We start from the raw sequence: 13,710 nt of genomic DNA, 5'->3' as shown, positions 1-13,710 counted from the left end.
GAAAAATAAACCGCTAACTTTGACCGTTTTTGTCAATTCTTTGACAGTTTTTGCAAATCTTATTTGACCATGGTAAAATAACAACTACTGAATCTGGGCTTTCATGCAACTTCTCAGGTAGGTCTACAACAACAATCTGCTCTTTATAGCCTACCATATGCAGCTAGGCGTATATTGGCCATCATTACAGGCTTCGTGGGCTGCCTAAATGTGAAGATGCCTCATCGTGAAGGTGATATCCCCAGCACTTCCCCAGGCAGTGAGGCTACCCCTGCGCGTGTGAGCACGTATCCGCAGCCTGGTTGGCTGCCGTCCTCCCCTTTAATCCGTGTAGTAGCGGAGCGGGAGGGGGATGCTGCTGTGCTGAGTGACGTGTCACCTGACTCAGTGGGAGGAGTAAGTGTGATGATAAATAAATAAATACACTAGAGAATGCCAATCTGCTGATAGCACCACCATCTACCTTCTCCGTTTGAAGCATCGCCGGTGGTCATCGGTGGCACGGGGATAACGGGGGCGCATTTGGACGCGGCTCTGGATGGAGATGATACCGGGTACCGACTGAGCAAGAAACAACGCCTCCGTTGAATTTCAGGGTCGCTGTGAGGACTAATCCGAGAGCTGGAGGAGAGAGGAGGACGAGGACGCGACGAGCATCTTTTACAACGAGCAGTCATTTTATAAGGCTGTGACTAACGCGTTACTGTAAGCAATAGAAATGACTCTATCCTTCTGGGGGGAAAATAATAAATGTTATGACTAAACCCAATATTATAAATACTCAAGGAATCACACTGAACTATATTTAAATTAATATCGAGTTCGACACAATTTCAATTTTTATTGTATGAGCTGTATAATTAGCCCATAGCTAGTGACCAGGCCTGTCTGACACACTGGTATGTGCTACAGTTATAATCGGCGAATCTCACTGGAGATAAAGTAGAGAAGGTGCAGCTTTAACTGCTTGCATTTATTCGTGTCAGTGCACTCGTCATCAACCTGCCATTGCAATTCCATGCTTTGAATAGAGAAACGCACACGTCTCAACCAAAAATAAACCGGCCTTATTATTTGTTTCTGACCATCACGTAGTGTGTCCAGAGTGGATTTGTAGAAGTGGTCGTCTGGAACATTCTATCAGCGGGGATTCTATCAGCGGGGACTGGAGAGTCTTTTGGGGGGGGGGACGATCATCTGACATTTGATTCTCGGGATTTGACACCGTGAAGGGAAGATGTCGGGGCAGACGCTCACGGACCGTATCGCCGCGGCGCAGTACAGCCTGACGGGCTCCGAGGTGGCTCGTGCTGTCTGCAAATCGACCACTCATGAACAGACAGCGCCGAAGAAGAAGCACTTGGAATGTGAGTATCCCCTCATCTGGCGTCCTGAGTGTATGCGTGCTAGGCCATGACACCTCCACCCACATTTCTCTCTCTCTCTCTCTCTCTCTCTCTCTCTCTCTCTCTCTCTCTCTCTCTCTCTCTCTCTCTCTCTCTCTCTCTCTCTCTCTCTCTCTCGCTCTCTCTCTTTCTATCTCTATCTGGATCCAGCTCCAGTGAAAGGCCATACATAATTGAAAAAGTTCCAAGTGCTGTCACTATTTCCCGAGGACCATTATCTGGCAGGTTCTATACAGGGTATTGAGACCAGTCGGCCAGTATGTGATAACAAGTGACCCATCCTAGCACCTGCTGTGTCCACACAGTGTACCAACAGATACCTCATTTCCAGCAGAACCTGTCTCTCTCTCCTCATCACCAAACACAATTCCCTAAAGGGGGATGCAGGTCCCAGACACAGACCAGACCCATTTCATAGAACTCTGATGCTGTGTGGCAGAAGAAGCATGTGCTTGTGTATGTGTGTGTGTGTGTGTGTGTGTGCATGTTTGTGTTGTCAGAGTTTATAGGGTCCTCAGACCATCTGGGACAGGTCTTTAAGCAGTGGCAGGTTCTGGGGTTCAGATTGAAGCGGATTTTTATCAACTGCTCTTCATCATTGCTCCCTGATTGAGCCAAAGGCTGGCTCTGCCAATGGTGTGTCAGCAATCTTTTGACGTCTCAGAAAGCGCCCACTCAGCAGTCAAGTGCTCTTATTGCCTGATGACTGTTGTGTCGATGTGCCCCCTCCCTCACCCCCCCTGTTTGCTGTAGGTCTTGTGGCAACTACATGCATGGCCACATGTCCACATCCATACACACACTTACACACTCAAACACTACCACCAATTATAGGTACCAGTGAGATACCAGGACTGAATATCCTGATCAGCCAATCCTTACACCAAGACTCAAGGCTCTCTCTTTCTTACTGTCTCTCTCTTTCTCTCTCTCTCTCTCTCTTTCTCTCTCTCTTTCTCTCTGTCTCACTCTCTTTCTCTCTGGCTCTCACACTCACACGGTCTCCCCGAGGCACACAGGGGAGACACACACACCGTTACTATGGGAATGGGGTGTGTGATGGTGAGCTAGCTAGGCAGAGAGGTACAGAGGGATGAAGAGATGAAGAGGGTTAAAGGGGTGACATTGAGAAAAATAGACAACGAGATGGAGAGATCGAGGAAAAGAGGGAGTAACAGACAGAGATAGGGCAGTGTGCTATGTGTCACACAAACACACATACACACAATCACCAAGCAATGCCATATTATTGGTATTTGCGCAGCAGTAATGAGTCATGAAAAGGAAAACAGGATTTGGATACATACACGCACCTCATCCATATTCACGTGTTCATGGAGTGGGTTGGGCCTACAGTATGTGTGCATTAGTGATCACCCTCGCTGTTCACCCACATCGGCAGCCATTCCAGCGTACCCGTTTCCCAGAAGGAGATGAAAAAGGAGGAAGGATGTAGGAGGAAGGATGTAGGAGGAAGGATGTAGGAGGAAGGATGTAGGAGAGGGCAGGAGGAGGTGGGGAGGGGCGGAGAGGTAGAGGAGGGCAGAGAGGTGCATGGGGGCAGAGGTAGAAGAGGTGGGAAAGATGGTGGGAAAGATGGAGGGGTAGAGGAGGTGAGATGGATGGAGGTAGGGGAGGTGAGAAGAGGCGTGGAGAAGTCCCAGATAAACAACAGTGTTTAGTCCTCCAGTCTGGGCTGCTACAAACACACTGACTCACCTCCTCTGGGTTCACACCCCTGTGCTGCTAGACTGCAGGCTGTCTGGTGCTGGGTCGTGTGTGTCGTGTGTCTCTCTGTGTGTGTGTGTGTGTGTGTGTCATATGGGTAGCAGCAGTACAATTCAGCAGTATGAGAGCTGGCCCAGAGCCAGATGCTGTCTGGCTGAAGCTTCCCAGATTATAGAGATCAGAGCTGCTTCCTCCCTCAAGTCCTGTCAGCTGGCTAATGGAGGCCCTCCTTACCACACACAATGTCCCCTTTCGTGCTCTCTCTCATACACACACACATGGGCGCGCGCACACACACACACACTTAGACACACAAACACACACACACACTCAGACACACACACAAATAGACAAAGGCCTGTTTAAAGAGGGAGTGGATTACCAGAATGAAGAGAGTATGACATTGAGAAATGTATCTTGCTGTGTGTACGTGTGTGTGTGTGTGTGTGTGTGAGAGAGAGTGAGAGAGACAGAGAGTGAGAATGGGATAGAGACATAAAAGGGAGAATATCCATCCCAACTTTCCAATGCTTTTCTACGTGTAACCCTAACCCTTTTACGTGCTGTTTTAAGTCTCTCTCACACACACACACACACTTTCTCTCTCCGTTCCATTCTATTTGTTTCCCCCTCCCTACATCCGTCCCTTTATCCCTCTCTCCATCCCACTCCCAGCCTCTAGACTCATGCAGTGCTAGGCAGGCAGTGCTGCAGTAAAGGAGAGACACAGAGGAGAGAGAGAGGGAGAGGGGCAGGAAGGGGAAGGAGAGAGAGAGAGAGAGAAAGAGGGTGGAGGGGGAGAGGGTAAGAGAACCAGGAAGAGGGTCCTGGCAAGTTGGCTGCTCTCGTGCTGCAGTGATGATGTCATAGGAAGTGGCTGCTGCCTCTCATTGAGTTGGAAGGGACTGGAAACACGCTCGACACTTCCTGGTCACCATGCAAATGACTGCTCCGACTCCTCCCCCTCTCGGTGTGCCTGGACACGCCCCCACCATCCCTCCCCTCCTATCGTCCTTCTTAGGAGGTCAGTGTGTCCTTGAGTCTGCCACTCTGAATGTGTGACCGAGAAAGTACAGTATGTGTACAGTATATCCTCCTGCCAAGCTGGCTCCTAGCTAGGCAGAGTTGCAGTACTGCAGGAATGCAGGTGTGGCCGCTTTCTGTTTGCTGCCTGTTTCTGACCGGATCGAGCAGCCAAGGAGGAAGCATGCCGGGAGGAACCCTCTTTCCCAAGGGAGAACGATAGTGGGTTACACAGGGAGCTGGGGAAGACTGAGGGAGGTGCAACTTGGGTTTAGTCTTAGCAAGCCAGACAGCAAGCAGGACCTCCTCTCCCCACTTCTCCTGGTCTGGTGCTGGTCTGGCCAGCCAGCAGTGCTTTCTGGGTAATGCTCCCAGTGCCCTGCTCCAGGAGGAGGGACTATAAATATCCTGCTGCTTTATGGACCATTCATGTGCAGTGAATTAATTTAATTCTAATTCCACTTAGTACTGCTAGTTTATGTACCCCTAGTATAGATAGTCCACATATTTAAATTTTAGGTCCCTATATGTTTATTGTATGCACCTTCCTGCCAAAGCAAATTCTTTGTCTGTGCAAACTTTCATGGCAAATACATCTCATTCTGATTCTGATTCTGAAACAGCCTCACAGAGTCCTACTTCCTGGCTGGCGTTCGTTCCCAGTATCTGGCTGCCTGCCTTTCCGTCTCTCTATCTACTTGCGTATATGTCTGTCTATTTGTCTCTCTGCCTTTGTGCCTGCCTGCCTGCCTGCCTGCCTGCCTCCTCCCTGCCAGTCTGTCAGTCTGTCTTTCTGTCTGTCTGTATGTCAATCGTATGTCTGTCTGTCTCTGATCAGCTGAAAAAAAAGCAGTATCAGAACAGGATACCATGACCCTGGGTGTGGTACAGCATTCCCTTGCTGGTCATGTGTTGCTTGCCCTGGCCCAGAGACAGTTGCACCGGGATGCTGGTAGTCCTGGCGACCAGCCGAGTACAGTGATGAGGGGTCTCTAGCATCCTTCATGTCGGGAGGAAATATGAGAATGCCAGTTGCCTAGGAAACAGACTTGGCACAACTTCATTTGTACTCCATCGACATCTATGTAAAATACCTTGTGTGACATCCTGTGTGTCTGTGTGTGTGGTGTCTGGTCCAACCAGAAGGATTATTGTTGCTGTACTGTATCTGGTAACACTTCCTTGTAATGATCGGTAACTGTTGAAATGTGAGTGTTTTCGATATGACACACACACACTCACACACTCACACGCACACACATTGATGCTGAGCTGAAATCATGACACTCAATATCAGCACCCCTCCCTTTCACACACACAAACACACACACACACACACACACACACAAAAACACACACACACACTCTTATCCTCTTCTCTTATTCTACTACATACATTTGATACAGTCAGCCTCCCCTCTGTCTCCTCCCCCTCCTCCCATTGGCCAGTCACAAACAGGAGGATGTGATAGCGTGATGTCAGACCCACAATGCCCCTCTCCACTCGCTCCACTTCACCAGTATGCCTGCGGTGATGTGATGTCAAAAATAGAGCAGAGGGGCTGTGTGTGTGTATGTATGTGAGAGAGAACACAGAACCTTGCACTAGGATACAGAAGTTGATGACAAACCTACCTGCGTCTTGTGAATGACATACTCAGACACACACAATCACTCACACAGGCATACACAGACTCATGCCTGTTAGTTCTAGCAGTGTTGTGCTGGTCAGAGCCTCAACCCTGATTCTGTCTTTCTCTTTCTTCCTCTCCGTCTCCATCTCTGTCTGACTACCTGCTTCTGCCTGTTGGTAACCTGTGTGTGTGTGCGTTGTTGCAGACCTGATCCAGGCGACCCAGGAGACCAACGTGAACGTGCCCCAGATGGCAGACACACTATTTGAGCGTGCGGGCAACGCCAGCTGGGTGGTAGTGTTCAAGGCCCTGGTCACCACTCACCACCTCATGGTGCACGGAAACGAGGTGAGGTCACACACACACGCAAACACGCACACACAACAGACCCATACATGATACACACACACAACAGACGCACACAAGATACACACACACAACAGACAAACACATGACACACACACACAACAGACAAACACATGACACACACACAACAGACACACACAACACACACACGCGCATGCACAGACGCATACAAACAAGAGCTTGTTTGAAGATGACAAGTTACGCTTCAGCAACAGTTTGTTGATTCAGTTATTCAAACATGTATTCTTTCATTTGTGTTCAAGGAGATCAAAGACAAAAGTAAACCTGTGTGAAGCTGTTCGTTCAGGCCCCTCAGCACCAGGGACAGCACCCTCATCTGTCACAGTTTAAATGTGAACGGGGTTCAGTTCAGCACCAGTACTAAAATGTAGACAGTGACCAGTTTGGTGGAGATGCGACTGTCTTCTGTCCATATCTAACTCACAGCACAGTTCGTGCATGCATTCATGTAGGCACTCATTCATTCATTCATTCAGTGTTATGTCACGGGGGTCAGCTGAAGGCAACAGAGAGAGAGGCAGATGTTCAGCTGGTGGATCCAGCTGACTGTCACATCCTGACGAACCACTGCATGGCCACCCAGACAACAGGTGTAAGACAGACAGATGGCAGACAGAGAGAGAGAGAGAGAGAGAGAGAGAGAGAGAGAGAGAGAGAGAGAGAGAGAGAGAGAGAGAGAGAGAGAGAGAGAGAGAGAGAGAGAGAGAGAGAGAGAGAGAGAGAGAGAGAGAGAGAGAGAGAGAGAGAGAGAGAGAGAAATGGGGAGGATGGAAACATCAAAATAATGAAGAAAAAGATGTAGTGAGATGTGTGTGCGTGTGATGCTGTGATAAGAAGATAATGTCATTACACAGAGAGTCTGCAGAGAGATTACAGTGGGGTGGAGGATGTGCCCCCCCCCCAGTGAATCTACTCACTGGGGGCTTAGCTGGAGAGAGTGTGTTTCTTGATGGTTATGTGGTCATGTGCATGTGTGCATGTGTGTGTGCGTGCGTGTGTGTGTGAAGACAGGTGTGTCTCCTGTGAGACTGGGTAGATGGTTTCTAAGCTCATTGTCTATGAGAAGGAGGAAGGATGAGGAGAAAGGGATGGAGGAAGTAGAGGAGGAGGAAGGGATGGAGGGAGCGAGTGGTCTACTTCCTTTCTCTAGAGAGGATCTCCTCTCCTCACCTGATGAAAGTCCTACTTTGATTTGGAAGGCAGCCAGTAAAGCTCCTAAAGGGGCAAGCGAAATACACCTGAGGATATTTTAAGCCATGGTATCTAGGTATGTGTGTGTGTAGAGAGAGAAAGAGGGTACTGTGTGTATGTGTATGTGTGTGTGTGTTTGTGTGTTTGTGTGTGTAGAGAGAGAAAGAGAGTACTGTGTGTGTTTGTGTGTGTAGAGAGAGAAAGAGAGTACTGTGTGTGTGTGTGTGTGTTTGTGTGTGTGTGTGTAGAGAGAGAAAGAGAGTACTGTGTGTGTGTGTGTTGCTGATTGGAAGGTGCTGCTTCCTGTCTCCTCAGAGGTTCGTCCAGTTCCTGGCCTCCAGGAACACCCTCTTCAACCTCAGCAACTTCCTGGACAAGACCGGCTCCCACGGTGAGGAGAGACTCCTGTCCCCTGTCCTGACCCCCCTCCTAGTGACTCCTGTCCCCTGTCCTGACCCCCCTCCTAGTGACTCCTGTCCCCTGTCCTGACCCCCCTCCTAGTGACTCCTGTCCCCTGTCCTGACCCCCCTCCTAGTGACTCCTGTCCCCTGTCCTGACCCCCCTCCTAGTGACTCCTGTCCCCTGTCCTGACCCCCCTCCTAGTGACTCCTGTCCCCTGTCCTGACCCCCCTCCTAGTGACTCCTGTCCCCTGTCCTGACCCCCCTCCTAGTGACTCCTGTCCCCTGTCCTGACCCCCCTCCTAGTGACTCCTGTCCCCTGTCCTGACCCCCCTCCTAGTGACTCCTGTCCCCTGTCCTGACCCCCCTCCTAGTGACTCCTGTCCCCTGTCCTGACCCCCCTCCTCCCTACCCCCCGCCCCACCTCCTCTACCATCACCCTCCCTTCCTTTCTCCCCCACCTTGCATTCTCTCCTACCCTGTCCCCCTTCCCCTCTCACACCTCGCACTCCCACTTCTCTCCCCTTCACCCCACCCCCCACCACCGATCTCTCCCCATTTTCCCAACCTCTCTGATGTAGAGTCAAACTGTCACCCGTGGCGATTAAAAACGGTCTCCGTGGTGATTAATATGGCATCCCACAGAGACATAAACAGGCCACTGTAGAACAACATGCAAGGGTGACACGTGTGTGTGTGTGATTTCCTCCCCAGGCTACGACATGTCTACGTTTATCAGGCGTTACAGCCGCTATCTTAACGAGAAGGCCTTCGCCTACAGACAGATGTCCTTTGACTTCGGACGAGTGAAGAAGGGGTGAGGCCTCTCCGTCTCTCTCTCTCTCTCTCTCTCTCTCTCTCTCTCTCTCTCTCTCTCTATCTCTCTCTCTCTGTCTTTACCTCTCTGTCTCTATCTCTTTCCATCTCTCCATCCATCCATCTTTCCATCTTTCTCTGTTCATCTCTCTGTCTCTTTCTGTCCATCGCACCAACTCTTATTGCACCATCTCTCCATCTTTTTCTCCATCTCTCCATGTCCCTCTCCATTGATCTCTCTTTCTCTCTCTCTCCATCTCTCTCTCCCTCCCTCCATGTCTCTCGTTCAATCTCTCTCCATCCTGCTAAAATCCAGCTGAACTGATTCTCTGTTGAGATTTTCAGCCGTGTCTAACAGTGAGGTCTACATCAGTGCACTGCAGTAGACTGACGCCCTCCCCCGCCCCCCCGACCCCTCCGACTGATCCTGCCACCCTCCCCCAGAAGAACAACAGGCATCATCTAAGCCACCTTTCTGAGTCAGGGGTCCTGTCTGTCAGTAGGAATGAGTCAGCGAGCTCCAGTCAGAGAGAGGGCCGTGCCTGTGCCTGGCCTGCTTGGCTGATCGCCTGCTAGAAGCCTTTACTATCTGTATGGTAGAAACATCATTTTGGACCGTTAGTGTTCCAGAAGAGACATCAATGTTCTTACTCCTAGACCTCATTCCCTCTCTCTTTATCCCCTCTCTCTTTATCCCCTCTCTCTTTACCTCACTCTCTCTCTCTCTCTATTAGGTCTGATGGAGTGATGAGGACCATGTCAGTAGATAAGTTGTTGAAAGGGATGCCCATCTTACAGAGCCAGATAGATGCTCTGCTGGAGTTCGAGGTAACTAACCAGCTAACGAACAAGCCAACAAATTAACTAACAAACTAACTTTCAATGACGTTTTTGATAATCTGTCCTGCTCCTGTCTGATAGGTCCATCCCAATGAGCTGACCAATGGCGTGATTCAAGCCTGCTTCCTGCTCCTCTTCAAGGACCTGATCAAGTTATACGCCTGCTACAACGACGGCATCATCAACCTTCTAGGTCATGGTTACCTCTGTTTCTCCCTATCCTCTATCTATTGGTTAATCTTTTTTGATCTCTCACCTTGACCTCTCTCTCTCTCTTTCGTTGTCTCTCTCCTCTCTCACCCCCTCTCCTGTCTCTCTTTCTCACGCGTCTCTCTCTTTCCTTTCTGTCTCCCGCTCTGTCTCTCCCTCTCTTTCTGTGTGTGACTTGCAACATCCGTGGGCCCTACAGAGAAGTTCTTCCAGATGAAGCGAGGCCAGTGTAAAGACGGCCTGGAGATCTACAAGAGGTTCCTCACCAGGATGACCCGGGTGTCTGAGTTCTTCAAGATCGCCGAGGTACAGCGCCCGCCGCACACACCACACTGCCGACCCACCGGTTGAGCTCTTCAGTCCTGTACGCGCGCTCCTGCTGAACCTCAGTCCTTCTCTTTCACAGCAAGTGGGGATCGACAAGAACGACATCCCGGAGTTGACTCAGGTACGACCGTCGCAGTGTCTCAGCCTCTCCGCTCTCCTTTGCGACTCTCCCTAGGCTGTCTCTCTATGGATACTAACACACGCTTAGGACTAACTGCGCATGCCAGTGTTGTGGCGATTTATTCAGTGTCGCATGGGTGTTTCGATTCATGGAACTACAACTCCCAGAATCCTGTTCTCTGGAGGCGTCACTCTAGTCGCCTGCTTGTTGTAATTTAGCTGCCATCCCTGGCCAATCACTATCTATGTTCATTCACATGTGACTTGAGGGGTTCTCATTGGTGAGGTTGTCATGGAAGGGAGTCAGGTGGCTGAGCGGTGAGGGAGTCGGGCTAGTAATCCGAAGGTTGCCAGTTCGATTCCCGGTCATGCCAACTGACGTTGTGTCCTTGGGCAAGGCACTTCACCTTACTTGCCTCGGGGGAATGTCCCTGTACTTACTGTAAGTCGCTCTGGATAAGAGCGTCTGCTAAATGACTAAATGTAAATGTAAGGGGCGTGACCCATGGACCTATCCCGTCCTCCATGCCGCCAATGAGCGGTGGTTCCCTGGTGATTGACAGACCCTGTGCCTTGTCTCTTGCAGCGGTGCCGCAGCATCGTGCAGGCTGAGAGTGTGAGTAGCGTGTAGTGCACAGAGCTAGCTAGCTTCATAATGCCAAGCGCACAGGAGAGAATAGCATTGAGCTGCACACACAGCACAGCAAAGTGCAGCACAGTAAATCTGGGCTGAGCTGAGCGCACAGTCTCAGATGCAGGACTGGATGGGCCTGAGCGGACCTGAGTCTCAGCGCTTGCTTTGAAACCAGAGCACAGTCTAGCTCTTGGTCGGAGTCTTGGTGCACTGGAATGTTGCTGTAAGTCACACTGATGCCTGTCTATTCTACAAAGCTTAACCCTTCTTGTTTTCTCCTGTAAGCTGACCAGAGTCAGCATCAATCTCTGGCTGGCACCGGTCTGGACATCGGGGCTTCTGGTCTTATCTGAGTTCCGACCGAGAAAGCAGCGGTCATGTGTACAATCTCCCCGACTGCCTGCTCTCAGGTCTCTTCTGGAGATCATACCCCCGCCTCTCTCCTTGTCTCAGGAGACAGGTTTATCAGACTCTGGGTTCCCCAGTGTCTTATTACAGCTGATAGAAGTATTGTAGCTATTACAGCTATTAAAGCTGCTATCGGTGTAATGCGTCAGGCTTCATTGCTCAGAAGCCGAGGAAGTGGAGAGGCTGTCGGAGGACGCAGACCTGGGAAGTGGAGCAGGAGAGAAGGGAGGAGAGGAGAGGGGGATAGAAGGACGAGGGAGATTGATTTAGCTGTTCTATATAAGAGTGACATGATTCTCCAGCATGGTAGATGTGTGTGTATGACTGCCATCGGCAGGTGTGTGTGTGTCCTGCCTGCATGTGTAACAACGATGGGCTTTAGGTCTGTCTAGCCTGCTGCAGTGCATTGTGGGTAGCCGGAGCATGTTCATTCAGTCTTTGCATGGGACCCCTGTAAATCACCTGAATGTACGTTATGTCTTATATCCGTGGCCTGTGTGTCTGTTTACTGCCACTTTCTGACCAGTGTGTGTGTGTGTGTGTGTTTTTACGTTCTGCCCCTGTCTGCCTCAGCCAGTATAGGCTGATGCCACCACCACTTCCAGGATCCCATAGTAACCCCCTCCCCACCCCCCCCCCCCCCCCTCTCATCCTGCAGGCGCCGGAGAGTCTGCTGGAGTCCCTGGAAACACACCTCAACACCCTGGAGGGGAAGAAGCCGTGAGTAGCCCTCCTCACTCACATCAATCACTCTCACACGCTGACCTGCGCATGCCCAGCTCACACGCTGACCTGCACATGCCCAGCAACCCCTGATTCTCCTTAGTAGCTTTCTCAGACACATATTGTAGTAGCCCAACTCCCTCTCTCAAGCACTCACGTTATATAGACTAACTCCCTCTCTCATAGACTCACGTTATATAGCCCAACTCCCCCTCTCAAACACTCACACTCACGTAATATAAACGAACTCCCTCTCTCAAACACTCACACTCACGTTATACAGACTAACTCCCTCTCTCAAACACTCACATTCACGTTATGTAGGTTAACACAACTCTCTCAAACATACACATATCATAATGGACTAATTCCCTCTCTCAAACACGCACCGCTCACGTTATATAGGCAAACTCCCTCTCTCAAACACTATCACACACCTTTATAAGTAGATGAAGTCCCTCACTTCTCTCTGCTACTCTGAAGCTACTAATCTGTCCTTCACTGGTCGTGACTGCTCAGTGCTGACCTGTGTGTCACTGGCCAGGCTGGTAACTTGTCTTGTCTGTTCCTGTTTCCTTTGTGCCCAGAGAGGACAAGTGAGTATTCAGCTTGACAGGGTGGTGTGGCCTGGTGGTGGTGGTGGGGGGGGGGGGTGTCTGGGTCGCTGGATGACATTATTTATTCAACATTTAACCTTTATTTTCTTTACGTAACATGATACAATGTTAAGCCAGTGCTGCATTGTGTCATGATTACAAACAAGGTTCCATGAAACATTAGGATTCTATGGAACTCTTGAAGTAAAAGAAATGGCGTAGAATGGATGCTTTTTTATATTTTTGAGACTGTTCATTACTAACAGAAACTTTATTTTGTCTGCTAATAATCTGACACTTATGATTTGAACTTGCTGTCGCTGTGTCACTATGCTCAGACAGATCATGCCTGCTCACATCTGATCATGCATGTGATAAGGTCGTGAGATCTATTGATCTGGCCTTAATGTGTTCAGGTCATGTTCAGATCTACTGATCCTGGTCTTGATGTGATCAGGTCATGTGGTCACGGCATGATCTGGCCAGGTGATGTTTTGATGGTGTTGGTTGCGATGTCATGATGTAGGGTTGTTGTGATGTCGTTAACTCCTCTCCTGTTGATCTCTCTGCAGGTCTCCCAGCAAGGTGAGTGAGACCCTCTCCTCCTCTCTAAACAGCTATTCCCAGTCTCAGTTGATGATGATGTGTTTGGAGTGAGGCCCCAAGGGATCTCTCGCACATAAAAGAGCAGTCAAGTCATGCCTCGTTATGTAACCGGGTCGAGTACCATGGTAACGGGGGCATACTCTCCGTGGTAACAGGATACGACAACCAACAACGTCTCCTCCGCCGCCCGCCGCCGCCGCCGCCGTTCCGGCTACGACCAGCGAGCCCCCCGCTGCCGTCTCTGCCGCCGCCGCCAGCGGCCCCCCCGCCCGGCCCGGCCCCCCCGTCAGACCCAGCCCCCCCACCATCACCTCCCCCCCCCAGGTGAGCCCCCCCCCATGCTGGGGCACCCAGGGAGGATGTACATGTATGTGTGGATGTCCGTCTCTTATCGCTCATCTCCCTGCAGCACTGGCTTCGATGACCTGCTGGATCTGGACCCCATGGCTGCCCCACCAGGGGGCGCTGCCGCAGCCTCCACCACCACCGGCTGGGGGAGGTGAGACACAGCGCGGCCCTCCACTCCTCCACTCCTCCACTCCTCTTTTCATCCCTCTTTCTGCTTCCTCTCCCTCCCCCTGCACTCTCTTGTCTGCTGTAGTCTCTTTCATGTCTTCCTATTCCTCTGTCAGCCACGAATGCGAATGCGAATGCTACGAGAA

At 50.6% G+C, this 13,710-nt stretch overlaps 1 protein-coding gene across 1 annotated transcript in view; it reads left to right on the top strand.

The window, feature by feature from the left end:
• The first annotated feature begins 1,104 nt into the window (after window positions 1-1,104).
• The window catches only part of snap91a (synaptosome associated protein 91a), a 21,288-nt gene continuing 8,682 nt past the window's right edge, over window positions 1,105-13,710 (top strand). The window contains 13 exon segments of the mRNA XM_067237926.1: window positions 1,105-1,367; window positions 5,997-6,139; window positions 7,685-7,760; window positions 8,483-8,585; window positions 9,319-9,412; window positions 9,506-9,617; window positions 9,834-9,940; window positions 10,041-10,082; window positions 11,782-11,843; window positions 13,015-13,027; window positions 13,204-13,230; window positions 13,232-13,388; window positions 13,442-13,591. Of these exon segments, the coding sequence (XP_067094027.1) occupies window positions 1,238-1,367; window positions 5,997-6,139; window positions 7,685-7,760; window positions 8,483-8,585; window positions 9,319-9,412; window positions 9,506-9,617; window positions 9,834-9,940; window positions 10,041-10,082; window positions 11,782-11,843; window positions 13,015-13,027; window positions 13,204-13,230; window positions 13,232-13,388; window positions 13,442-13,591 (1,216 nt within the window). The 5' untranslated portion in view covers window positions 1,105-1,237.

Source organism: Osmerus mordax, chromosome 6 (genome assembly GCF_038355195.1).
Source record: "Osmerus mordax isolate fOsmMor3 chromosome 6, fOsmMor3.pri, whole genome shotgun sequence".
NCBI lineage: Eukaryota > Metazoa > Chordata > Actinopteri > Osmeriformes > Osmeridae > Osmerus > Osmerus mordax.
Note: the sequence above shows the minus strand (reverse complement) of the source record. Positions and strands in the feature narration are given on the sequence as shown.